This window comes from Mastomys coucha, unplaced genomic scaffold (genome assembly GCF_008632895.1).
Source record: "Mastomys coucha isolate ucsf_1 unplaced genomic scaffold, UCSF_Mcou_1 pScaffold13, whole genome shotgun sequence".
In the NCBI taxonomy this organism is placed as follows: domain Eukaryota; kingdom Metazoa; phylum Chordata; class Mammalia; order Rodentia; family Muridae; genus Mastomys; species Mastomys coucha.
Genome location: NW_022196895.1, coordinates 79,872,631 through 79,896,240, shown reverse-complemented (window position 1 = coordinate 79,896,240; position 23,610 = coordinate 79,872,631). Strand labels below are relative to the sequence as shown.

The window sequence follows — 23,610 nt, the reverse complement described above, 5'->3', positions numbered from 1 at the left end:
ACAAGTTCATTCAGTGTTGGTGGACAAGTGAGCCCCAGCGTCTGCCTTTCTGGCCTCCTACACGCATGATACTGTACTTTTCCATTATTGTTCGTTCCTTACAAGCTTTAGAGGAGCAAACTCAGGTCCTGATGCTCTCCTTCACCCTCACTTTTGGTTTTAAACTATATTGCTTGCAAAGTCCGAGTCTTTGACCTCGAGGCACCCGGGGACTTAGAGAAAACTCCTAATTGAGGTTAGCTTTTGTCAGCACCCTGAATGCTGTGGCTGATGGTGGATGGTGGCCCAAACCAGGCTTCACAGCCAACACAGTGGATAGTGGCGAGGTGACCAGCTATCGGCCGTGATGTGTGCCCTTCAGAGACAGGGCCTCTTGGCCCTCATACTTACGTGTAGAGATCGGCTTACCCATCTGTTCCAGAATTTTCTGTGTGGTTCAGGAATATGATATTAAATAGAAGCTCTTTGGGGAGGGGAAAAACGGGAGAGTTCAGCATAATACATTGATCTCTAGCTCTCGATAACATTAGGCCTCTAGGACAAGAATCCAGTGTCTTTTGTTATGTGAGGCTCTGAGGAGGAGGTGGTTTGAGGCCATGTTGACCTGCTTACCGTAGTAATCATCATGGCCTTCCCGATGCACGATGAGTGGTAGCCGAGCAGACAACCCTGACATGTGATATCCTTGGAAAATGGAAAACCAGGACAGACCTGGGGCAACTGGAGCTTTCCTTGGGCTGTCTCCCCGGGGAACTGCAGTTGACGGTACTCATAGCCAAAGCGCCCTACAGGTTCCCAAGATGCACTGGTGGCAGTGTGGATTCCTGGCGGGGGCTCCCTGGGAGTCTTTTTGATAAAAATTTGCAACCTTACAAATGTCATCTTTTTGGGAAGCCCTTGCTACTATTGACATGACAAATGTTATTTAAAGTTGCTGCAATTTGTTGAAGCTTCTAAATTTAATCCGTACTTTATTATGTACTAAAATTAAATTGTAGGGGAAAAAGATGTAGTTGCAGTATGTGCCTAGAGATGACTTAATAGAACAGAAAAAAAAATTAACCCAAATAATTGGGACAGTCAAAGGATTTTCTGATATAGCCAAAAAGTCTTTCTTTGTACTGTGGATGTAGTGATCCTTGATTTAAATAGACACACATCGCAGGAATCTTCCCCCCTACCCCCGGAAATGAATGTATGCCATGATTACAGAAAGATTAAAATGTACCCTTGACGGGAGCCTTGCTGTGTAGCTGACCTCTACCCACAGTCCCGCCAAGGCTCCAAAGCTGCCCTCTCATGGTCTGAATTAGAGAAGTCTAGAAGGTCCAAGCGGTGCCTCACAGACAAGGCAGGGCCATAGAACCAGGCAGGAGCAGTCTTACCTCGGGGCACTGAGGCCAACATCACACCCGCTTTGATGCTTAAAGGCCAGGGTCCCTTGGAGGCAGAGGAGAGATGGGACTCAAGAAGCTGGAAGGTCTAGTCCGTGCCTCAGGGCAAAACAATGGGAGGCTGTTTCAGTGGGCCTGACACACACTGTAAGCAAGAGGCTAGAATTTCTGACTGTAGCAAGGTGTGTCCGGTGGAAGCTAGCTCCTTAGAAAGCAACTGAGAGATTTGTGTGCATGTTTAGTTCTGACTAAGGAGTTCTTAAGTAGGGGAGGGATGGAGATTGTTTTGAATCTGTGGAATAATAAAATGGGGAATTCTAAAACAATAGAAACAGCATCCAGTGTGATTGTCAGATTGTCTTTGCAGACCTAGGGCAGACAAGATTGTGCCTCATGACATCACTTCTAAATGAATTTCAGGAACAAGGTCGGAAGCACCCCCCCCCCCAGTTGGCCTCTTAAGAAGTGGTGGGTACAGCAGGGTTATTAGTGCCATAAATCGCTTCGCTGTCACTCAAATGCTAAGAGACATGGGACATGATACTGGCCATTTTGGTGACAGAATATAAATCACCAGAGATTAAATTATTAGATAATTAGGAAACTTTAACCGTTTGCATTCGACGCTCCCAATTGTTTTGCTGACTTGCACTTCTCTTGGCTGTCCAGGATTTTATTAAGTGTCTTTAAGACATCTATCACCTCCTTCCTCTTCATTTTCCAATGGGCAGATTTTCCCAGGAAGGAGAGTTGCAATACTGATGCCTGCAGTCGCTGCTCCAAAAAAGATTGCTGTATTTTCATTGACGTGCAGTGCATTACCATAATTGGCTTTTCTACATGATGGGAGAGAGGAAATAATAATGTCATTTTATTTACAGCCAGAGTGTCGCTTTATGAGACTTCTCCAAGTTTCTGCCATGCTGTGTAGGTCAAATGACATCTTTTGATCAGTCCTGTCCAAAGACATCAAAGCTGAGTGGCATGTAATGGAGACCTAGTGACAAACCAAATCTAGAGAAGAAATAAGACTGCCAGTTTCCCATTAAACAGCCTGCTAAACAGCACAGCTTCCCCGTGTCGGCTACGAGACCACTCTGACCACCTAAATCAGGAGAATGAAAGAAGGCTGAATTGGACATTAGTACCGCAAATGACTGCCGCCGATTGCCACGACTTGCCTCCCCTCCTCCCCCAAAAATCAGCAAGCAAACCATGCGAGTTACAGCGAGGCCGCTCTGAGCCCCTTCATTTCTCTCCTGCCACTTGCTGGTTTTCTGATCTGGTTTATTTAGGTTTGACATCAACCAAATGGTGTAGCAGGCTATCTCTGACAGATATTCTTACTGATTTAACGGGAGGCACATCTCAGGAAAGATGGATCTTCTGAGACAAGATTTCAGAGTGCTTGTTTTTTTCCCTTTTCCACCCCATTTTCTTCCTTTATGATTCCGCTTGATGTGTTGTTCCTATTCACAGTCAAATCATTAGGGCCGTCAGAACTTTGGCAGAACCCTGTTTGATTGACGGCCAGGAGGTCCGGTGTTGACAGATCCAGGTGCTAGCTGGCCAGCACGTGGAAGTGGGATTTTTTTTTAATAAAGAAACAAACAAACAAAAAAAAAACCCAAGTGTTTTATAGTAAGGATTGGTAAAAGAAGTTTCTCCGCTGTGATTCAGAAAGGTTCTTCAATGCATGTGTGTGAAGGAAGCAACATGCATTTATCTGTGTCAGTTGGCTCTGAATTAAGTCACTGTCCTCTCTATGTTTAATTCACTCTTCTGGCCACCGAATCTGAAGCATCTGTTGTGTTCCAGACACCGTGCTAGCTGCCAAGATCCGCCAAGGTGTTATCCCGTGCTCGGGGAGACCCACACCAGCAGGAAGACCCATTATGGACTCATGACCACCTCACGCCACCATAGAGAAGCTATGGAGGCAGAGTCATCTCCATAGGGAGAGTCCTGGCAGGATATCCCATGTATGTTGGCCGGAGCCTCTTCAGTAGGAAGTAGGTGATGGAGAGCAGGCAGGACCCCATGGGAGGAAATTGGGTTGACATGGTTAGGAAGAGATTTGTTTCTGTTCCCTGCACCCGTGTGTGCATGCGTGTGTGTGTGTGTGTGTGTGTGTGTGTGCACATGCATGTGCATTCATGTGTATGCATTATGTGTGTGCACGTGTGCACATGTTCACATATTATGTATGTGTGTAAATGTGTGAGCATAAGTGTGCACATATGTGTGGAAGCGCTCAGTATGTGTGAGAGCTTACCAATTACTGGACTGGCTTGTCAGAAAGTCCCAGGGATCCTTCCATGTTCCTTTCTCCAGGACTTGATTATAAGTGTAACTAGCTTTGGGTATGGACTCTGGATGCTGAGCTTGGGTTCTCATGCTTGTGTGGCTTTACGGACAGAACTATCTATTCAACCATGCCCCCCCTTTTCATGTGAGTGTGGTGTGCATAGCATAACATTATGGTAATAGGGTAAAACTCACTACACAAACATGAACAACACTTACAGCATCCGGCATCTGTCACCAAGCATGTTCTTAGGTCTCTCCTGGAGAGTGCTGACCTGTTTTGGGTCTGACAGTACCCAGCCAGATGTGGCTGAAACAGTCCCATGGGACTCTGCAGTAGCCTGTAAGTGGCAGGCCTCCAAACACCCTCCTCCGCAGCCTGTGATAACCAGAATGGAAGCTCGGAGGCTGGGCTGCCCAGGACCAGTGCTGCTGAGCACGGCGGAGAAGAAGACCTTCCTTTACGGTCTGTTTTGAACCCAGCACTCTTGCTGCTGTTGGTGGAGAATACTGCTTAGCAACAACATGGGTCTATCAAGAGCTTGGCTGGGAACAGATTCCTTGGGAGAACTCTTGGTGTTTCCCTGGCTGTATGGAATTCCTCGCCTAACCTCTGTGCCTCAGTTTCCCCACCTGGCAATAGATAGGGTGATCATAGGATTGTGATTTCAAGGCAGGGAGAGGTACTGAGGAGTCCTTGGTGCTGTGCCTGGTTCTGAGTATAGGCTCAGGAGAAATCCTCTGCCACGCCGAGTGACCTTCCCATACCAGACACAGTGCTGGTGAGATGCTCCATGGGCATGCGGTGATGATGTTGTATTACTCATTCTCCAGAGAGACTGCTTCTGTAGCCTGGGAATCCTCGTCTCACGGGGATTCTTTTCCATTGGGTTCCGTTTCTGTTTGACATTGGGCTTCACTGTTGCTGCTGGGGAACAAATGCTGGTGCTATAAGTAGTGGCCTTCCACTCCTAGGGAGTGTGTGTGTGTGTGTGTGATTGTGTGTATTCCAGGGAGTATGTGACTGTGTGTGTGTGTGTGTTCTAGGGAGTGTGTGTATGTGTGTGTGTGTATTCTAGGGAGTGTGTGTGTGAATGTGTGTGAGCATGTGTGCGAGCATGTGTGCGTGCGAGTGTGTATGTGCATGTGTGAGTATGTATGTGTGTATGCATGTGTGTGTGTATGTGTGTGAGCGTGTGTGAGTGTGTGTGCATGTGTGAGTGTGTGTATGTGTATGAGTATGTGTGTTTGTGTGAGGGTAAGTGTGTGTATGAGTGTGAGTATGTTGTGTGTATGTGAGTGTGTGTATATGTATGGTATGTGTGCAAGCGTGTGTGTTTGTGCATGTGTGAGTGTGTGTGTGAGTGTGTGTGCATATATGTGTATGTGTGCAAGTGTGTGTGCATGTGTGTGTGTGAGTGTGTGTGAGTATGTGTGTGTGTATGTGTGTGTGTGTGTGTGAGTGTGTATGTGTGCATGTGTGTCTCAGCCTGTTTCCTGCATCACACAGGTTTGCTGACTTGCGCTTGAGAGCCCACCCATGTCCTGTTGGTTAGATCTTTGAGCACGTGCTTTCTCTCTACCGGTGAATATCATTGTGCATTCTCGTCATTGATTTAGTCACACTCAGCATTTCCTTCTGAGGGTTCCGTGGGCAGGACCAATGGAGGGAGAAGGGAGGGGACAAGGAAGCAGAGACTTAGGTGAAGTTGGTGGTGGTGTCAGGATCTAGTGGTCTTAGGAGGACTTTCCTGTATACACAGAGGGAATGTAACTTGTCAGTTTGTTATACTCCACAAATGAAGCTTTCACTTTAGAGCCTTCCTAGAAATCCCGTTGCCACCACCTTGAACATTTTTAAGCATATTGCTTCTAGCTGGTGTCTGGATGTGTTCAGCGGAGAAATGTCCTCAGACTAGGAATTGGTGTTCAAGGTAAAAATCTTAAATGCAGGTTCTGATTAGTCTGTGGGCAAGGAGTTTGGGGTCAGAGAAAACTGTTCTGGACCTGGACTGTGCCTCCTGTGCCTTCCTATCTACTGGGATACTCTCCCTCCTTCACTCAAGGAGACAAGTGAAGTGAAATCCACTCAACTGCCGACTTCCCTGCTTGGGTGCCCCAGGCATCCTGGGCCCCACAGTCTTCCCAAGTCCCACCCAGCATGCTCAATAATGCAGCAAGATTTTGCTCCACAACAGTGTCACCTGTCGAGGTGAGTTGTGCCTGTGCCTATCTGAAGTGACAGCCATCTTTGAGTACCAGGGGCTCCATCCACCTTCTCTTTCATCATTCCCCAGGGAAGGGAACATTTCGACAAGATGTTTCCCCTTCCAAGCTCTTTCTTCCTGCCCCTCATTCCTCCCCTCACCGGTACGCCTCTCCATTACTCCCCCAACACACCTGATCAAAACATTATCCCTGACAAAGGTTTCTCTTTCCAAATTAAATGAGTCCAAACAGCCTGGGAATTTCCACGCAGAAAGTGCAAAAGCTGACGTGCGAAGTTAATGAGTCTGGTTGCGGAGCACACATGATGGAGTCAGGTAATGTGATCCAGCCGCTCTCCCGTTCCTCCAGCTCCTGTAAAGGATGTACAGAAGTTAGTTAGGTGGCGTGATTCTAACATCTGTCCTACCCCATAATGGCAATTTGTATAAGTAATGGAAACAGGTTAAATACTTCCATTCTAATGTTGCCGGCAGGGATGAAAATGAACATTTCAATGAAATCATCCGACAGAGAGGGAAGGGGAGGGGGTCCAGAAGGATCCGGATCCATCTCCCTTTGGTGATGGGAGCCTAATGAGAATGCGGGATGGATAGTTTATCAGATGGAGCAGGAAGAGCCGGTGAGTCTTACAGACAGAATCACGGCAGAACTGCACAAGGCCTCGATCTCTCCGCAGACCTTTGCTAATCACATGCTCTTTTCACTGGTAGGGATGCTCCACATCGGTGTGCTCCCCTAATGGGGTGTGGCAAGGGTCAACTCTAGCTACAGACACCACCATGGCAAGCTTCCACGGTGGAGGACTCTGTCTGAGATGTAAAAGGAGGAGGTGCTCTGTCCTTCTCCCTATTTCCTTGTTAATTATAAATAATCCACTTTGGGGATGACCATCTCTTTGCTGGTAAAAATCACTTGTTTCCAGAAGTTGCACATGTGAAGAGCTGTTTTATGTGATTTATTGATTCTATCTGGAAATATTTTTAAATTGGAACTTAGCTCTTTGGTGCCACACACCCTGTAAAACCCTGCTTTAGAACAGCAAGTAGCTGCTGCTAGCTAAGGGTGTTCAGATGTGCCCAGGAGCCTAGAGCTGTGTAAATTTAGCACACAGATGTGGAGTAATTGACAGATCCTCATGCTGAAATGCCATGTCCAGTAGTATCACTGCTGCCTCCTGCCCAGACTTGGGCATAGCTTGGTAACTACACTGCAGTAGTCCTTGGTCAGGTATACCTGCAATCTGAGAAACCTCCAGAAGCCGAGATAGGGGATCCTTGAGGCAAGCTGGCTAGCTAGACCCGCACAATCAGTGAGCTCGAGGTTCAGCAAGAGCATCTGTCTTATTAAATGCAGTGGAAAGGAATTTAGAAAGACACTTCCAGCTTTTACAAACATGTACACATATTATATGTGTGCCTATATACACGAGCACATAAATACATATGTACACTACACACATGTGCACACACACACATGCACACATGTGAAGTGAAAACCTTTGGTCAACCAGCCTGCTGTACTGTACTGAAGATGGATATCCGAGAGATTGCAGCCACCCCCATTTGGAGCATCTCTTCCTTAGAGTGCCTTGCACTTTCGCCAAATGCTTCCTGTCAGAGAGCATTGCCACAGGTGTATGTTGCTCTGTTCTGGGGCAGGGTACTGGGGCAACTAGGTTGGAACATGCTGGATTCTTTCACAGTGGATCTCATGCTGACTTAAGCATAGAGGGTGTTCCCCGAAGCCCTTCTTCTATTGTTGCTGCAGCTTGTTGAACAGAGCACCCACACTTTTGTGCATCTATCTGAGGAGGAACAATAGTGGTGATGAGGCAGAATCCGGGAGGGAATACAAAGCGGGAACCCACCTTTACTTTGTGCATAATTGGGGTACAGATTAAGGCGCAGGTTCGGGGAGAGGGGGATACAGACCTAATTGCTCCGAGCCAGTGTTAGTAAGACTCGGGGGAATTGAGAACTTTACTACATTTAGCCATTAAAAAAACAAATACAGCTGTCACTTCTCACTGTCCTTAAAATGACTGTTGACAAGAGTGAGCTGTGTTTTCTTTAAGGAAACAAAGATGTTCCAAACAATGTTGGGCTGCGGATTTAGAAATATAGTTTTTATCTAATTTGCCAAAGATACGGTGTTTGTGCCTCATTATATAGTTAGGGTTTGAGATGAAAATATTTTTTCAGACAATATGTGTGTATTTACGTTGTAAACCATCAGGGCACACATGGTTGGTGTCACATTAAGCTGTAACAGGGCTGTATACATTGCCTTCTGTCCACTCGTATTAGAACGCACAGAATCTAACGTGGCTTGGGATGACAGCACATCTTTAGGGACACATTGGCATCCAGAAGGCACATTTTATGACAAAAATTATTAACAAGATTTAATTTTTAGAAAAATAGGTTTCTTTCTCGGATTCCTGTCTTGGGAATGGTTGGGGTAAGAAGTCTGTCAGGTTCACACACATGAGCACACACCTATATACATACACATTACACACATGCATGAGCATGCACGGTGTGCTCATGCCTGCAGCCTTCCTGTGCTGCTGGTCCATACTGTTCTCCCTGCCCCCCCATCCACTCCCAGCAGGACATACTGTATATGTTCACACTGTCACAGACTGCACCACCCTGCTAGGCTTAGGAAAGGCGGGGAAGTGCTAGCAAAGCTGTTTTGACACAAAAAGAAATAGCAGAAATGATGATTCGGAGTCTTTGTTTTAGTTGATGGGGAAAATGTCATTTATTTCTGTAAGTAATTGTGAAAGGAGAATTTTATACTGCAGTTACCAATTCCTGGCTGCTCATTCATGAGATTTCTGTGTTGTGGGTTGGGAGGGAGGGGCGTACGGATGTTGCTTGGGGGTGGGGGTGTCCCTGGAGAAAATGTAATGGGGGTGACTTTGCTTCCTGGGTTCTTCAGACTCTTTTCTTTAAGAACCTGTTAGGCCAGAAAATTATATCCATTCTCCTAGTGAAGTGTTTTGTTCCCAGTTTCATCTGTAGAAATAGCAATCTCTGCAAATACCATTCTGTATTCCAGGACGTTTGTACACATGGAAATGAAAGATTTTTAGAAAATTGTAGCCTATATAAAACAAAGGATTTTTAGGAAAATTATCATGTGTGCTGAAAACAAAGGTGTTGATAAATAATTCCTCCAGCTTGGCTTGAAAGTTCTCTCCTTCCCCCATGGAAAATCTTTTAAGGGAATGTCTTTGAAAGCAATCCTGAGGATTCAGTGATAATAGTTTAAAAAAATAACTAATTATTCTGATAAAATTACATTTTCTGTCACGATAGGGCAGATATAATTCAGATATTAGAGAGATGTGAGGGACGGTGGGTACTGAGAGATCGTGTGCTTAGTTTCTGACCAGGTTCAGAAACCATCATGTGATATGTTTGCTCGGGATTCCTCGTGTTCTCAGAAAACTGGCATCTACAGTAGCATCCTTAAAGATAAAAAGGTTCCCTAACACGGTGCCTAGCAGGCTCCTCAGTGCCCTCACTCCATCCTCTTATCAGCTTGCGTCAGTACATACCGTTATTGCCTAAAAATGGACAATCTTTTAGCCAGTGTGTCTTAGAAAATAAGACATCTGACTTTATAAAGGAGACTGCATCCCGAGATGCATACTCTGTGGCTTCAGGGACCATGGAGCCTCTGCTTCTTCCCACCTCCCAGGCCCAAGTCCCAAGACTCCCAGCTGAGGTCCATGGCAGGGAAGTTTATAGAAGATGGAATCTCTGGGTTGCAGTGTGTCTGGGAGCAAGGGCAGTGGGTCTGATGGTAGCATTCTTCACAGGCTTGTCCTGCTTGCTGAGGTGTGAGTCGGGGTAAAGGCCATTGGTCCTGAATCATGTTTCTTCTATTGTCTACCAGGGGAGTCTCACCAGTTAGTTAAAATCTACTGTTTTCAGGGTATCAGACACTCCTGGGCAGGGGCCCCATGCTCTCTGGGTTACTTGTTAATACTGAGTGAATAGACTCTTCTGCCTCAGGGTGGGGTGGGGGACTCTGTCCTTTCCCATGTGGGAAAGTGACTGAGAACATGCCTTTCCCTGGTGCTCAGCTTTGGGTTCCCACCTCTTGAGTGAGACTTGATCTTGTAGACCAGGGAGTATTCCATTGTGTACCTGTACCTGTGTGTGCAGCTGCAGAAGGAACCCAACCGGGTCCCCCCGGTGCTGAGGAGGGCTGTGCACCTCCCAGCTCTCTCAGTCCACTCAACTTCCCTCTGACCTTTCCCTCTGCTTCTTCTTCCGGAAGCCGCCGCTGAGCATCTGAAAGCTTCTCGTTGGTTTATGTGCCATCCCTGGTACCCTGCCTGGAAAAGTTGTGTTGTGATGTCACCAGCTTGAGACAAAAGGTTAATATCTGATTTGCTTGTGGGCAGATCAGGATCAGGCTTGGGATGTGCTTTCTTATTTCTAAGCTAATTTCAATTTGAATTCTGGGGCACCGAAAGAAGAAATTGTATTTGTTCTGGGGGCAGTTACCTATGGATTCCTAATTAAAATTGGAATCAAGGGGAGGTCATTTTTATTTACTGACCCTGCAGTTCGTAGGGATGGCTTCTACTGGTGCTTAAGTAAAGAGACTTCTGTTACCAGTCAAATGCATCGGCAAAACAATACATTAGCAATCCATACCAGCAACTACAATTTGCAGAAGTGATAGAAACATCTTTGTCCCTACCACAGTGGAACAGAAATGGCCTTTCAGCCTTGCCTGGCAGGGCATCAGCTTTCCTGTGAGAAATCAAAACCAGGCTAGCAAATTAATGTATATCTTGCTTGCATTTTTATGTTCTTTTCAGACTAGGAAAGAATGTGTTTTGCCTGTTTCTGCTTTCTCTGCATTTTTTTTTTCTCCGTGATAGATTCAGACTCTCACTAAAACCACCTGCTCTCTCCGTGGCAAAGGTGAAGTCACTTTACAAGCCATAAATTATAAATTTGGAAGAAGTTGTGTTTTGCTGGATTCTGTGACGAACTAAAGCCGCACACCCATCCTTTAGGTGTGTGTGTGAGAGCCCCTTTTGTGAATTGGTCCCTTGGAGTAAAATGTATTTTGATATAATGGCCATCTGTTCAGGAGTATCACGTTTGCCAGTTTAAAAAAAAAAGTTTGGTGTAGATAAACATGCAATTTGGTCCGATTATCGTCTCACCAGGTGGTAAGACAATAGCAAAGTTGGTGTTCACTGGAAGGCAGTCACCGAGCAGTGACTAAAGACCTGGGATTTTTATTTGATACTTTTAAACATCTACTTTCTTCACAGCCAACAGGACATGAGCTAATGAGGAAAGGAGAGCACAGGTGGAATGAGCCGCCCTCCCCTTGAGAGGTTGCGGGGAGCAGCCCTGGTACCTATTGTGGGCCTTCCTGCCTTCCTTCCTCCGTGGTCTAGGGCACATGAAAAGAGGGGGCCCCAGAAAATCTACTGGGCCGCATCTCATGCCTGGTATCAGGACACTGTACTGAGCCAGCTTGCTTGAGGGCAAGCTGATTGTCATTTTCCTCCTGTTGTCCCAGGGCTAGGTCCTGGTGCCCTATGGCTGAGCTGGGGTACCTTTCCATAGCAGCACAGGAGAGTAAACCACTCGGCATGTTAGTGTGTATTGTTTATTCCCTGTGTGCATCTTTGGGGTGCAACAGAGATGAACAGATGTTGTCTCAGTGCCTTCTAGCCACTGTAACAATATCAAATTCTGGGTGAGATTAAAAAACAAACAAACAAACAAACAATGAAAATGTTTTTTTTTTTTTCCAACTCACAGACCAGAAACCCAGGTTAAGATGTCAGCAGGTCTTAGCATCTCACCATGTCCCCCTGTGCAGGAAGGGGCATGGTGGCATTCTGAACCTTGCTTTATGAGGACACTAACCCCGCTCCTGTGGCCTCCACCCTTATGGCATGAGCACTTCCCAGAGTCCCTCCTGATGGACTCACCCGATGATTAGATTTCAAGGTGAATGCCAGGAGAACAGAAACATTCAAACCACGGCAACAGATAAGCACAGAGTTGGGCTTAATGACTGTGGTTAATTCTTGTAACCTTAAAAGCTTCTCCATTTCCATGATTGCGCTTTGGGAAGAATAAGGCCCCAAGGACAAGTGTGTGTGCTAACCTTACCCGTCTACCGGGATCGACAGGCCTGGAGTCTGTCCCTTCTCCCTCTCTTTGTGCCAGACTGAAAGGCAGCTGGCTGTCCCTTAGCAGGGGCTACAGTGGTCATAGGCCCAGTCTGTATAAGATGTCTGACCACTCTGTTTCTCTTGGCTCCATATTCAGGCATCCTGGGAGCTCCCTTTTCTTTGGATCACGCCCAAATCCCAGGGTCATTAGGTTGACCTGCTTTTGCATGTCAGGTATTGCAGTTCGGGGCTGGTTCTCAGACGTCTCTGGGACTCCTCTCTGACTGGGACAGCCCTGCTTTTGTGGCTACTAAAGTCAGGGTATGGGAAGCCCTTCTTGCTGTCAAGTGCAGACTCCAGGCTTGGGAATTCTTCATGGCCTTTATTCTGTGACACTGGCCGTTCTTTTCTCTGTAGGTGCTGAACTTAGAAATGAAATTCTGTGGGTTTGGGATTCTTAGGCTTCTAGCTGGAGATGCTAGAACTTTTGTCTCTAGCACAGGTGGGGCTGGGAGCAGACTGGGTGATTAGACACCGCTTTGGAAGGGTGAAAGAAAGTTCTGAAGGGCAGCCTCAAGCCGGTGGGCAGAGGTGTCCAATGGTGTGGGCTGGAGGGCAGATGCCTGTCCTCAGCTGTCACTCCAGGGCGTGGGCCTCCTCATGAGTCTTAGTGAACAGTGACTGAGAATAGACATAGTGTACTAAGAGCAGGGACAAGCATGAAGCAGCTGAAAAGGAGAAGGTCTCAGGGCATAAAGAACTGAGGAGCATGGGGTACAGGGTGAGCCTGACATCAGAGATGGAGGCTGGGCCCAGCCTGGCCAGTTGAAGACCAAAACACCAGGTTACCACCTTGCTTGTCTGGAAGACTGCAGCTGTCTTCCAAGGGGCCACTGTGGGAGGACATGGAATAAAGAGTGACAGGGGAGGTAGATGAGGGCATGCTGGACAACCCAGAGAAGGGACTGCCCATGCTTAGCCCCGTGCCATCTGCAGCCCTGCTGATTGCTCTACATTAAAGAAAAAGTCGTAGCAATGAGTACAACTTTCTGATGTCCCTCCCTCCCAGGAGGAACAAATTCTTCTCCGTGCTCCTGGGTCCTGTTGATGGCCATACCCAGTGGACGCTCAGGGAAGGCTACACAGCTGATTTCAGAAATGGCCTGAAATGGCTAATGTGATTCGAATGGAGAACTTTGGAAAAGATTTTGAAAATATCGGTATTTATCAGGAGGCATGTCAGTCAGCAGTCAGAAACCCATGTATCCCTTAGATTGAAGAAACCACCATTAACATTCCCTAAGAAGGGTTTTCCCATCGTGCCAGCTGCAGGCCTTTGTGTTCTGCCATTGTTGTCTTTGGCTTTCGCTGTGTCATTAGTGCATGTGTGTGTGTGTGTGTGTGTGTGTGTGTGTGTGTGTGTGTGTGTGTGTACAAGTGCATATTTGTGGGTGCATGTATATTCCTGTGCTTGTTAAAGCTGGAGGTCAATCTCAGGTGTTTCCCCTCAGGACCTGTTCACCTGGTTAGGCTAATTAGGTTAGGCAAGCACTGGGCTCTGCCTGTCCCCACCATCCCAGCACTGGGATGCTGTAATGTGCACCAACATGCCTTACTTTTGTATATGCAACTTGAGGATTGCACTCGGATCCTCATTCTTGCATGGCAAGCACTGTACTAACTATTCTCTAGATAAAAGTTATGTCCTAGAACATACTTTTATTGTCGTATTGAATCCCCGTTATTGAAGACTTCAATTTTGGGACATGTGCCATGATGCTGTGCAGAAAGTCCTCATGCAGGACACCATTGCTTCATTTCACACTGTGGATCATTTCTCACACTAGTGATGTAGCTTGAGCAGAACTGTACTTCCTGGTTCATTAGTGGAACAGGAACCAGGACCTGTATGTTCAGACTGCCTTGGGATCTTCACAGAGGTGAGCTGAGGCTGGATGTAGAAAGGCAGTGGGCACACGTGTTCTGCAGGGCCTTAGAGATCTTCATGTGGCAGGTTCCGTGGTCTCTCTTTGTGTGTATATGTGTGCGTGCTTCTGTATATGGGGTAATCATTCACATGTGATCTCACACATGTGTGCTTCCATATGCATGTTGGTCATACATAGGTTCACCATATGATATGATCATGTATGTCCTATCACATGTGTGCTTGTAAATGTAGGTGACTGTGAATGGCATGTCAAGTGTGAGCAGGAGTGATCATGCTTGTGCTGTCATGTGTTCTCATATGTACAGGAGTGATAGTGCTGTTCTGTTGTGTTTAGCTTACACATATGATGACTGCATGTGCCCTCAGGTATGTTATTGCATGCACAGGGTGACCATGCATGCATTTGTAATGCATATGTTCATACAATGGAGTGGTTATGCACGTACTGTCATCATATGCGTGCTCATATATATGAAGTGTGTGTGCTGTCATGCATGAACTTACACATACTATGTGATTGTGCATGCACTGTCATGTGTGTGTATATATATATGTATGTATATCCGTACATGTATATGTATATATGGCAGCCATTCATGCTCTGTGAGTGCCTGCCTTGAAGCCTTGAGCCTTTCATTTGCAGGTGTGGAAGCTTCCTGGTCCTTCACCCACCCTGGCGTCCTCCCCTGGGGCACAGAGCTGCTCTTTGTCTCTCCTGTCATCCCTCTCTGAAAATGCCTGTGCTCTTTGCCACACTCCCTTAGGATCCGGCTCTGATAATGTGATAATGAATGATCATGTTTAATGAGACGCCCCTCTCAGGTCACGCCAGTGCATTTTAATAGGGGCTTGCTGGAGAATACCTCAACCTCGAATTTCCTACTTTCTCATGAAACACTAGGTCACCTAGTTTTTCTGTCAGAGAAAGGGAGGGGGGAGCAAAAGGGGGAGGGAGTGAGAGAAAGAGAGAGAAGCACATTGCTCACATGAGTTTAAGAGGTAGTAAAAAAATATGTCAGTACCAAGATATGTCACACATCAAAGCATTTAAAATGACCTGGAGTAGGAATCGAGGTTTTGCCTGGCACCTGTGTGTCCTTCAGTTCTGCAGGCAGCTGTAGCCTGTGGCAACCACTGGGGCATACGCTGCTACTGCCTTCATAATTAAGAACTTTAGAGATGAAGTTCTCACAACCTCAAAGTGACCATTGCAGCCATTTTTAGAGGCAGTATTCAGCGCATCCAGAACATTCCTCTTGGTGGGCTTCCATCCGCACCTCCTAACTCTAGGTTGTTCCTCAGCTTACAAAACTGAAACCGTAGCCAGAGACATCCCTTTCCTGGTGCCCCAACCCCACTCTGCCCTGACACCCACCACTCTGTTTGTGAACCTGACTGCTGCACAGACCTCACACGAGGGTCCAGGACAGTATCTGTCCTGTGCAACTAGCCTATTTCCCTTGGGGCAGAGTTCTCAAGGCTCACCCATGTCTTTATGGGGTCAGATGTCAGTGTTTTCCTTCCTAGCACTAGATGATGTTCTGTGGTGTGGATGACCACATCTGTCTGTGTGATGGATGCTCGCCTTATTTCTTCCTTTAGCTCTGGTGTGTGTTGCTTTGGGAATTGGTGTGTGGCAATAGTCTTGGCCGCCCCTGAGCAGTCTTTCATAGGTAACACTGGGTTTTATCCCGGCAGCAGACTCATGACGTAATAAGCATTTGGTTTTTAGTGAAAACCATATTATTTTTTACTGCTTTCCTTGAAGGAGTATTTTTACTTAGGGAAACCATAGAATATTGCCTGGGAAATACATTGGTCTAAAGAGAGAGCTGGGTTCCTCCTAATTTCATCAAATGTGCTATGTAGAAATCAAAGAGGGCTGGCAGAGCCAATGAGGCATAGCATGTGGGATTCCTTCCCGTTCCCTGCAGACTCTAACCAGAGTGATGTCTTTAAGAAGGGGTGGCACTTGTCCATCATGCTAACATCTGGGGAGTCGAGGATAGAGGACTGGGAGTTCAAAGCCAGCCTGGGCTTCTTGAGACCCTGTAGGAAAGAAGGAAGAGAGGAAAGGAGAAAAGGAAGGAAGAAGGGAGGAAGGGAGGGAGGGAGAGAAAGGAGTTGGGGAAGCAGGAGGGAGGGAGGAGTTAGAAAGGGCCATGTTTGGAGGCTTCTGTGCTGAGAGGGCACACTGGGTGGGGACCAGTCTCACTGTGGCTTACTCCTGTTTGCTGAGGTCCAGTGGGCAGGCACATGGAGTTGAAGTTGAGGTGGCCTTGTAGGCTGGGAGCCTGGCTGAAAAACATCTTTTTAAAGATCACCTAACTGCTGGGGAGGCTGCGTCCTTGAGGATGATTTACTCCTCTGACTGTGGGTCATTTTTCTCTCCTAGCTTATGTTCCCGAGGAAGAACTGAAGGCAGCCGAAATAGATGAGGAACACGTGGAGGATGGTGGTCTGTCTCTGGACATTCAGGAGAGCGAATTCGCATGCAATGAAGAGACAGAGATCAAAGAAGCCCAGAGCTATCAGAATTCCCCCGTCAGCACTGCCACCAATCAAGACGCTGGCTACGGATCGCCCTTCAGCGAGGGCAGTGACCAGCTGGCCCATTTCAAAAGCTCCTCCTCCAGAGAAGAGAAGGAGGAGCCGCAGTGTCCAGACAGTGTCTCCTACCCCCAGGACAGCTTGGCGCAGATCAAGGCCGTGTATGCGAACTTATTCTCAGAGTCCTGCTGGTCCAGCCTAGCATTGGACTTAAAGAAGTCCAGTTCTACCACCAGCAACAACGATGCCAGCCAGAAGGAGAGTTCCACCCCCACCCCCACACCTCCTACCAGTACCGCCAGCACCGCCTGTACCACAGCGACCATGGCCATCACCAGCTGCAGCACCAGCACCAGCCATAGCAGCACCACCAGTAACAGCAGCAGCTCGGGGTATGACTGGCACCAGGCCGCCCTGGCCAAGACGCTGCAGCAGACGTCGTCCTATGGACTGCTGCCCGAGCCCAGCCTGTTCAGCACCGTGCAGCTCTACCGGCAGAATAACAAGCTGTATGGCTCTGTGTTCACAGGGGCCAGCAAGTTCAGGTGCAAAGACTGCAGCGCGGCCTACGACACGCTGGTGGAGCTGACGGTGCACATGAACGAGACAGGCCACTACCGAGATGACAACAGAGACAAGGACTCTGAGAAGACCAAGCGGTGGTCCAAGCCCAGGAAGCGTTCCCTGATGGAGATGGAGGGGAAAGAGGACGCACAGAAGGTGCTGAAGTGTATGTACTGCGGACACTCCTTCGAGTCCTTGCAAGACCTCAGTGTCCACATGATCAAAACAAAGCATTACCAGAAAGTGCCTCTGAAGGAGCCTGTGCCAGCCATCACCAAACTGGTCCCTTCCACCAAGAAGCGAGCGCTCCAGGACCTAGCATCCCCTTGTTCTCCAGAGCCCACGGGCATGGCCACTGAGGTTGCGCTGAGTGAGTCGGCCAAGGACCAGAAAACAGCCAACCCATATGTGACTCCGAACAACCGGTATGGCTACCAGAATGGTGCTAGTTACACGTGGCAGTTTGAGGCCCGCAAAGCCCAGATACTCAAGTGCATGGAATGTGGTAGCTCCCACGACACCTTGCAGCAGCTCACAGCCCACATGATGGTCACTGGCCATTTCTTAAAGGTGACAACTTCTGCCTCCAAGAAAGGCAAGCAGCTGGTGCTGGACCCTGTGGTGGAAGAGAAGATCCAGTCCATTCCCCTGCCCCCAACCACTCACACCAGGCTGCCTGCCTCTAGCATCAAGAAACAACCGGACTCTCCTGCGGGCTCTGTAGCCTCAGAAGAGAAGAAGGAGCCCGAGAAGGAGAAGGAGAAGGAGAAAACCCCTCCGGCAGCTGGGGATGCAGAGAGAAAAATCAAAGAGGAGACTGAAGACGCCACGGAGAAGTTTGAGCCCACTGCCCTCTATCAGTACCTGCGTGAGGAGGACCTAGATGACAGCCCCAAGGGGGGAGTAGATATCCTAAAGTCACTTGAGAACACTGTGTCCACAGCCATCAGTAAAGCCCAGAATGGGGCACCCTCATGGGGCGGGTACCCCAGCATCCATGCAGCCTACCAGCTGCCAGGCACAGTGAAGCCATTGCAGTCAGCTGTGCAGAGCGTGCAAATACAGCCATCGTATGCCAGCGGCGTGAAGTCACTGTCCTCCACAGAGCACAATGCCCTCCTACACTCCCCAGGGAGCCTCACGCCCCCGCCCCATAAGAGCAATGTGTCTGCCATGGAGGAGTTAGTAGAGAAGGTCACAGGCAAGGTCAGCATCAAGAAGGAGGAGAGGCCCACGGAGAAAGAGAAGACCTCTCCTGTCAAAGCCATCTCCCCTGTGGCAAAGGAGAATAAGGATCTGCCTAAGTCAGAGGAGACTGGGAGCAAGCCACAGAAGAAGGCCTCGGATTCAGAAACTGGGAAGGCCAAAAAGGAGGGTACACTGGATGCTCACACCCCAAATGGTACAGAGCCTCTTAAAGCCAAGGTCACCAACGGCTGTAGCAATCTGGGTATCATCACGGACCACTCGCCGGAGCCCTCTTTCATCAACCCGCTAAGCGCTCTGCAGTCCATCATGAACACCCACCTAGGAAAGGTGTCCAAGCCTGTGAGCCCCTCTCTGGACCCACTGGCAATGCTCTATAAGATCAGCAACAGCATGCTGGACAAGCCCGTCTACCCCACGACCCCTGCCAAGCAGGCCGACGCCATCGACCGCTACTACTATGAGAACAGCGACCAGCCCATTGATCTGACCAAGTCCAAGAACAAGCCACTGGTCTCGGGTGTGGCCGATGCTGTGTCCTCGCCTCTGCGGGAGAGTGCCCTCATGGATATCTCGGACATGGTGAAGAACCTCACAGGCCGCCTGACTCCCAAGTCCTCCACACCCTCCACGGTGTCAGAGAAGTCAGATGCAGATGGCAGCAGCTTTGAGGAGGCCCTGGACGAGCTGTCGCCTGTTCACAAGAGAAAGGGGCGCCAGTCCAACTGGAACCCACAACACCTGCTCATCCTGCAGGCCCAGTTTGCCTCCAGCCTTCGAGAGACGGCAGAAGGGAAATATATCATGTCGGACCTGGGCCCTCAAGAGCGGGTGCACATCTCCAAGTTCACGGGCCTCTCCATGACCACCATCAGTCACTGGCTGGCCAACGTCAAGTACCAACTGCGGAGGACAGGGGGAACCAAGTTCCTTAAAAACCTGGACACAGGGCATCCTGTTTTCTTTTGTAACGATTGTGCCTCTCAGTTCAGAACTGCCTCCACGTACATCAGTCACCTGGAGACGCACCTGGGCTTCAGCTTGAAGGACCTCAGCAAGCTACCACTCAGTCAGATTCAAGAGCAGCAGAGCGTCTCCAAAGCTCTCACCAACAAGACTCTGGGCCCACTGGGGTCCTCCGAGGAAGACCTGGGCTCCACATTCCAATGCAAGCTCTGCAACCGAACTTTTGCGAGCAAGCACGCGGTAAAACTGCACCTTAGTAAGACGCACGGCAAGTCGCCAGAGGACCACCTGATCTACGTAACAGAGCTGGAGAAGCAATAGTGTGCGGGTGTGCAGGTGTCGCAGAGTACTGTACTCCCTCTCGCGCTGCACTAGGCTGGCCTGAGCCTCCGAAATCAGTCTCTCCTTTGTTGCTGACCTGCCTATTATCTGGACTTGGTTTTTCTCACACATATTTTGTAGTTATATTTATATGCTCTTTGTCTGGTCTGTGCATGTTATTTTTCTTTTTTTTTCCCCCCGTGAGTCAAAGTCTGACCTTTATTTTCAGCATCCGTTCTTGTTGTTAAGCTATCTTTTGTAGGAAATAGTGGGGGGCACGCTTTGGAGACATTGTTTAGCAGTAAAGAAAAAGATACAAATAGCACCGATAAAGAGACATCCTAAAATTACAAAGTTGCCATGACAATAAAGGTCACAGGACCTGGTAGTGTCAAGTTTAACCCTTTGAGGACTTTATCTCTGTGCCTTTCACTCAAAAATTAAAAAAAAAAATTAAATAAAAAAGAAAGAAAAAAGGGGGGAAGGCGCTTAAAGGCATTTCATTCAGATCAAAAGCTGTGTCAGACACAAAACTTATTTAATAATTAAAAAATGAGATTTTATATGCAGGACTGGTTTGTGACAAGACATGCATGCAGCGGTTGGAGACAGAAAGCTGTCTAGGACTCATGGGGTTAGGAAACCACAACTTTATATGTTCAAAACAAAAACAACGAACGAACACCCCAGTCGCCACTATGCCCAAACCCTCTGGATGCTGAAAAATGCCACTTTTGGCAAAAAAGTATGCAAGCTTATTATTTAAAAAGAAAGTGTAAAAAAAATGCTATTTCTTTTTTTTTTCCTGTAAAATACTGCAGTTTATAGTTATTTACAAATGTAAGCTTTGGTATCAGCTGACCTTTCTATAGCGTGATGCATTGGTAAATGAAAAAAAACACAGAAAAAAAAAACCAAAAAAAAAAAAATGGGGCAAATGTTGGATCCTTGTAAATTGCCAGCATCAGCTTACACATGCCTGTATGTTACATATCATATCATTTTAATCTACCCAACTTTCTTTGTATCTTCTGGCTGTATGCTTCCTCTTTTAACTTTTTATATTGTCATTTTATATTAAATTTCTGTGTATATAATGTAAAACCACAATTTTTGGATAAAATTTAGTTCCTGCAGCTTGATTTAAATAGAGAAAATGTTACCTGCACCTGCGTCTTCTCAGGTGCATGGACACAGAGGAACTATCAGACAAAAATAAATAAATAAAAAAAAAAAAACAAAGCAAGCGGTGCACTATGAATCATACATTTGATGTCCCATTATTAATATTGTACAGTCCGTTTTGGTTCACACAATTAAATCCACTGTTTTCTCAAATGTAAAATAAACCCACATGCAGTTCTTGATTTACAGAGATTGTCATAGTTGTCATTACTTTCCCTTCGAGATGTTATTTCAACCACAAGAGGTATTGCTTACGCCATCGACCAACAGCAGTTCTGTTCGGACACATCACCCCATGATGTGTGCTGACATGCTTCATTCAGATGAGAAGTATTGCAAGTTTAAAGGTGATAATTAACATGTTTACCTTCACTGGGTGTCAAGGATTCCCAGAATTCAGTCCTTCCATGGTGGCTGTTTGGTCCATTGACAGGCTATGGGAATTCTTTCAGAGAATCCCTCCAGACTGTTAGAAACAGTTGTCACCAGTTTCTTGCGTGTGTATATCTGGGAGCTTCCTAGGCCCTGGGAAGCCCAGGTCCTGGGGATCTTGGACTTAGTTCTGTATGGCTGGCTTTTGAGTGTTTTGTTTATCTGGCAGTTTTTCCATCCAGTTATTGAGTGGAGTTCTTGCTTTTGTCATTTCCAAGGCACATGAGGGCCCACCCAAAAGAACCAGCACTGGGTCAGAAGTGTCATCGTGTCTTGGCTCCTAGCTATCTGAACCGGTACCCTGGACTACCTTCAGCAGCCGAGGACACCAAGACCCCTGGTCTCTTCCCTCAAAACACTTAGTAACATAAGGTTTTGTTTGTTTGTTTTTAGTTTTACTATTTGCTTAAGTCTCTATAGAATTATGGGCCCAGAAACTGCCTAAGCAGTCACAACGTTTTGATGACTCCCTGGCTTGCTCTAAAGGTGAGGGTCCGTCTTGTTTCTGCTAATGGCTGAAGGAGGTGGCACAGGGTAGGCCTGGCCAGTCATGTTTGCACAGGGATGCTTGCTGACTTTTTCTAGCATTCTCCCCCATTGGTAAATAGCTGTTTCAGCCATTTAGACACACCACTGGGTGACTAGGAACATTGGCTGAAGCTGATACTGGAAAAGCAATCAGGCCTGTGGTGTGCAGGCAGACATAGGGTCCTTGCAAAACCATGTCTGGGTGATGGATATGTTTTTTAAACTGCAGATTTGCAAACCTTTCACCCACGTAGTAAGAGCTGGGAAGCTGCAGTTTAATGGGAGGTGAGAGTTCGGAGGAAGAGCCTGTTGCGGACAGTCCCAGAGTCAAAGTCACTTGCAGCTTGAGCCCTGAGCACTGTGGAACAGTACAGAGCTCCAGCTTTCTTAGTGTTCTTCTTCTTTACCATTCCTTGGCTCATTGGTACATTGTTACTGATCATGCTAGCTTCCCAGTTGGAGGGCAGATGTCTCTTCAACACCACAGAGCCAGGACCTCAGTTAAGGTTACCTAGTCCCTCTAGATTACCAAGTCCACATGTTTGCTCTGCACATGTGAGATCATTCCTTCCTCACAGCTCTGTACCAGGTCCCTGACTGTCAGCCAGTCACAGCAAGGGGCAGGCATTTATTTATCCGTGTCACGAGGCTTGTGATGGACTGAAGCTGGACTTGGGGCTTTGGAGTATTTACTGCAGTGGCCATGCTTGGCATTAGCAGAGGACAGGCCCCAGAGGAAAAAAAAAAGACCTGATCTGGCCCCTTGAAGAGGCCAAGGAGGTTTTCCTTTAAAGGGTGATGAGCTAGAGCTTAGCCCTAGAAAATGGAATGCTGGGGTTCAGTCTGGTTTGATAGGTAGCTATTCCCTACCAAGCTTCTAGCCACCTCCATCTGTGGCTGCAGCAGGTCACAGTGACTTTACTTACTGCTGGATCTGAAAATAAGCCGAAATGATGTCGGCTGTGAGTTTACAACTGGAATTTCATAGAGGATGCTGGGCGACCCAGAACCTCAGCTAGGATAGACAGAAACAGAACCAGGGCTAGAGAGCAAGCTCAGCTGGGACAGTGTTTGCCTTGTTAGCAGAGTTCCGGAGTTGGATCCCCAGAGCCAGGTTCGAGAAGTCAGGTGTGGTAAGCTTAGCTGTATGCAGATCAGAAGAAGGAACGAAAGTTCTCTGGGCTCACTGGCCCACCTGCTTAGCCTGCTGCTGAGTTCCAGCCCAGGGGAAGACCCTGTCTTACAAAACCAAGTGGATGGTGCAGAAGAATGGGACCTGAGGTTGTCCTCTGGCCTCGATATGTACTTACAGGTACCCACACATGAGTATACATATGTATACACCTAGGCTAACCTGAGGGGTAAATCAAAGGCCCACAATTTAAAGGCTTAGTGTGCCTGCTTCTTTCACTGTGCCGGGGCAAACATCTACCATCTTTTATCTGACCCAGAATACATGCTTCTGTGCACCATGAGACCTGGTCTCTCCCACCTCCTCCCTTAGTCCTGAGCAATGAATGGGCCCTAGGCAGTTAGAGGGCAGGGTACCTGTGCCCTTAGGATGTAGAAGGAAGCAGGAAAGATGGCAGGCGGCTGCTCATTCAGTCCAGTGTTTTTGTTGGGTCAGGCTAGTGGTTGTGCATATAAAAAAATAATTGTGGTTTGCAATTTATTTGCAGTTTGACCATGAAGTTTAATAACTAATTAAATACTTCCCTCCTTTGGAAGCAGAATCTTAAAAGCTTGAGCTGTTTCTCTGTATATGAGTTGCTGTTATTTAGTCAGTATTTGAAGTGGGATCCAGAGTG

General features: G+C 47.4%; 1 protein-coding gene across 2 annotated transcripts in view; it reads left to right on the top strand.

The window, feature by feature from the left end:
- The window catches only part of Tshz1 (teashirt zinc finger homeobox 1), a 73,920-nt gene extending 52,890 nt beyond the window's left edge, over nucleotides 1-21,030 (top strand). For both annotated transcript variants that reach the window (XM_031366180.1, XM_031366179.1), the window contains exon 2: nucleotides 16,446-21,030. In XM_031366180.1, coding sequence (XP_031222040.1) covers nucleotides 16,925-19,657 — 2,733 coding nt within the window. In that variant the 5' untranslated portion in view covers nucleotides 16,446-16,924 and the 3' untranslated portion in view covers nucleotides 19,658-21,030. The remainder of the gene's footprint in view (nucleotides 1-16,445) is intronic.
- The last annotated feature ends 2,580 nt before the right edge of the window (nucleotides 21,031-23,610 follow it).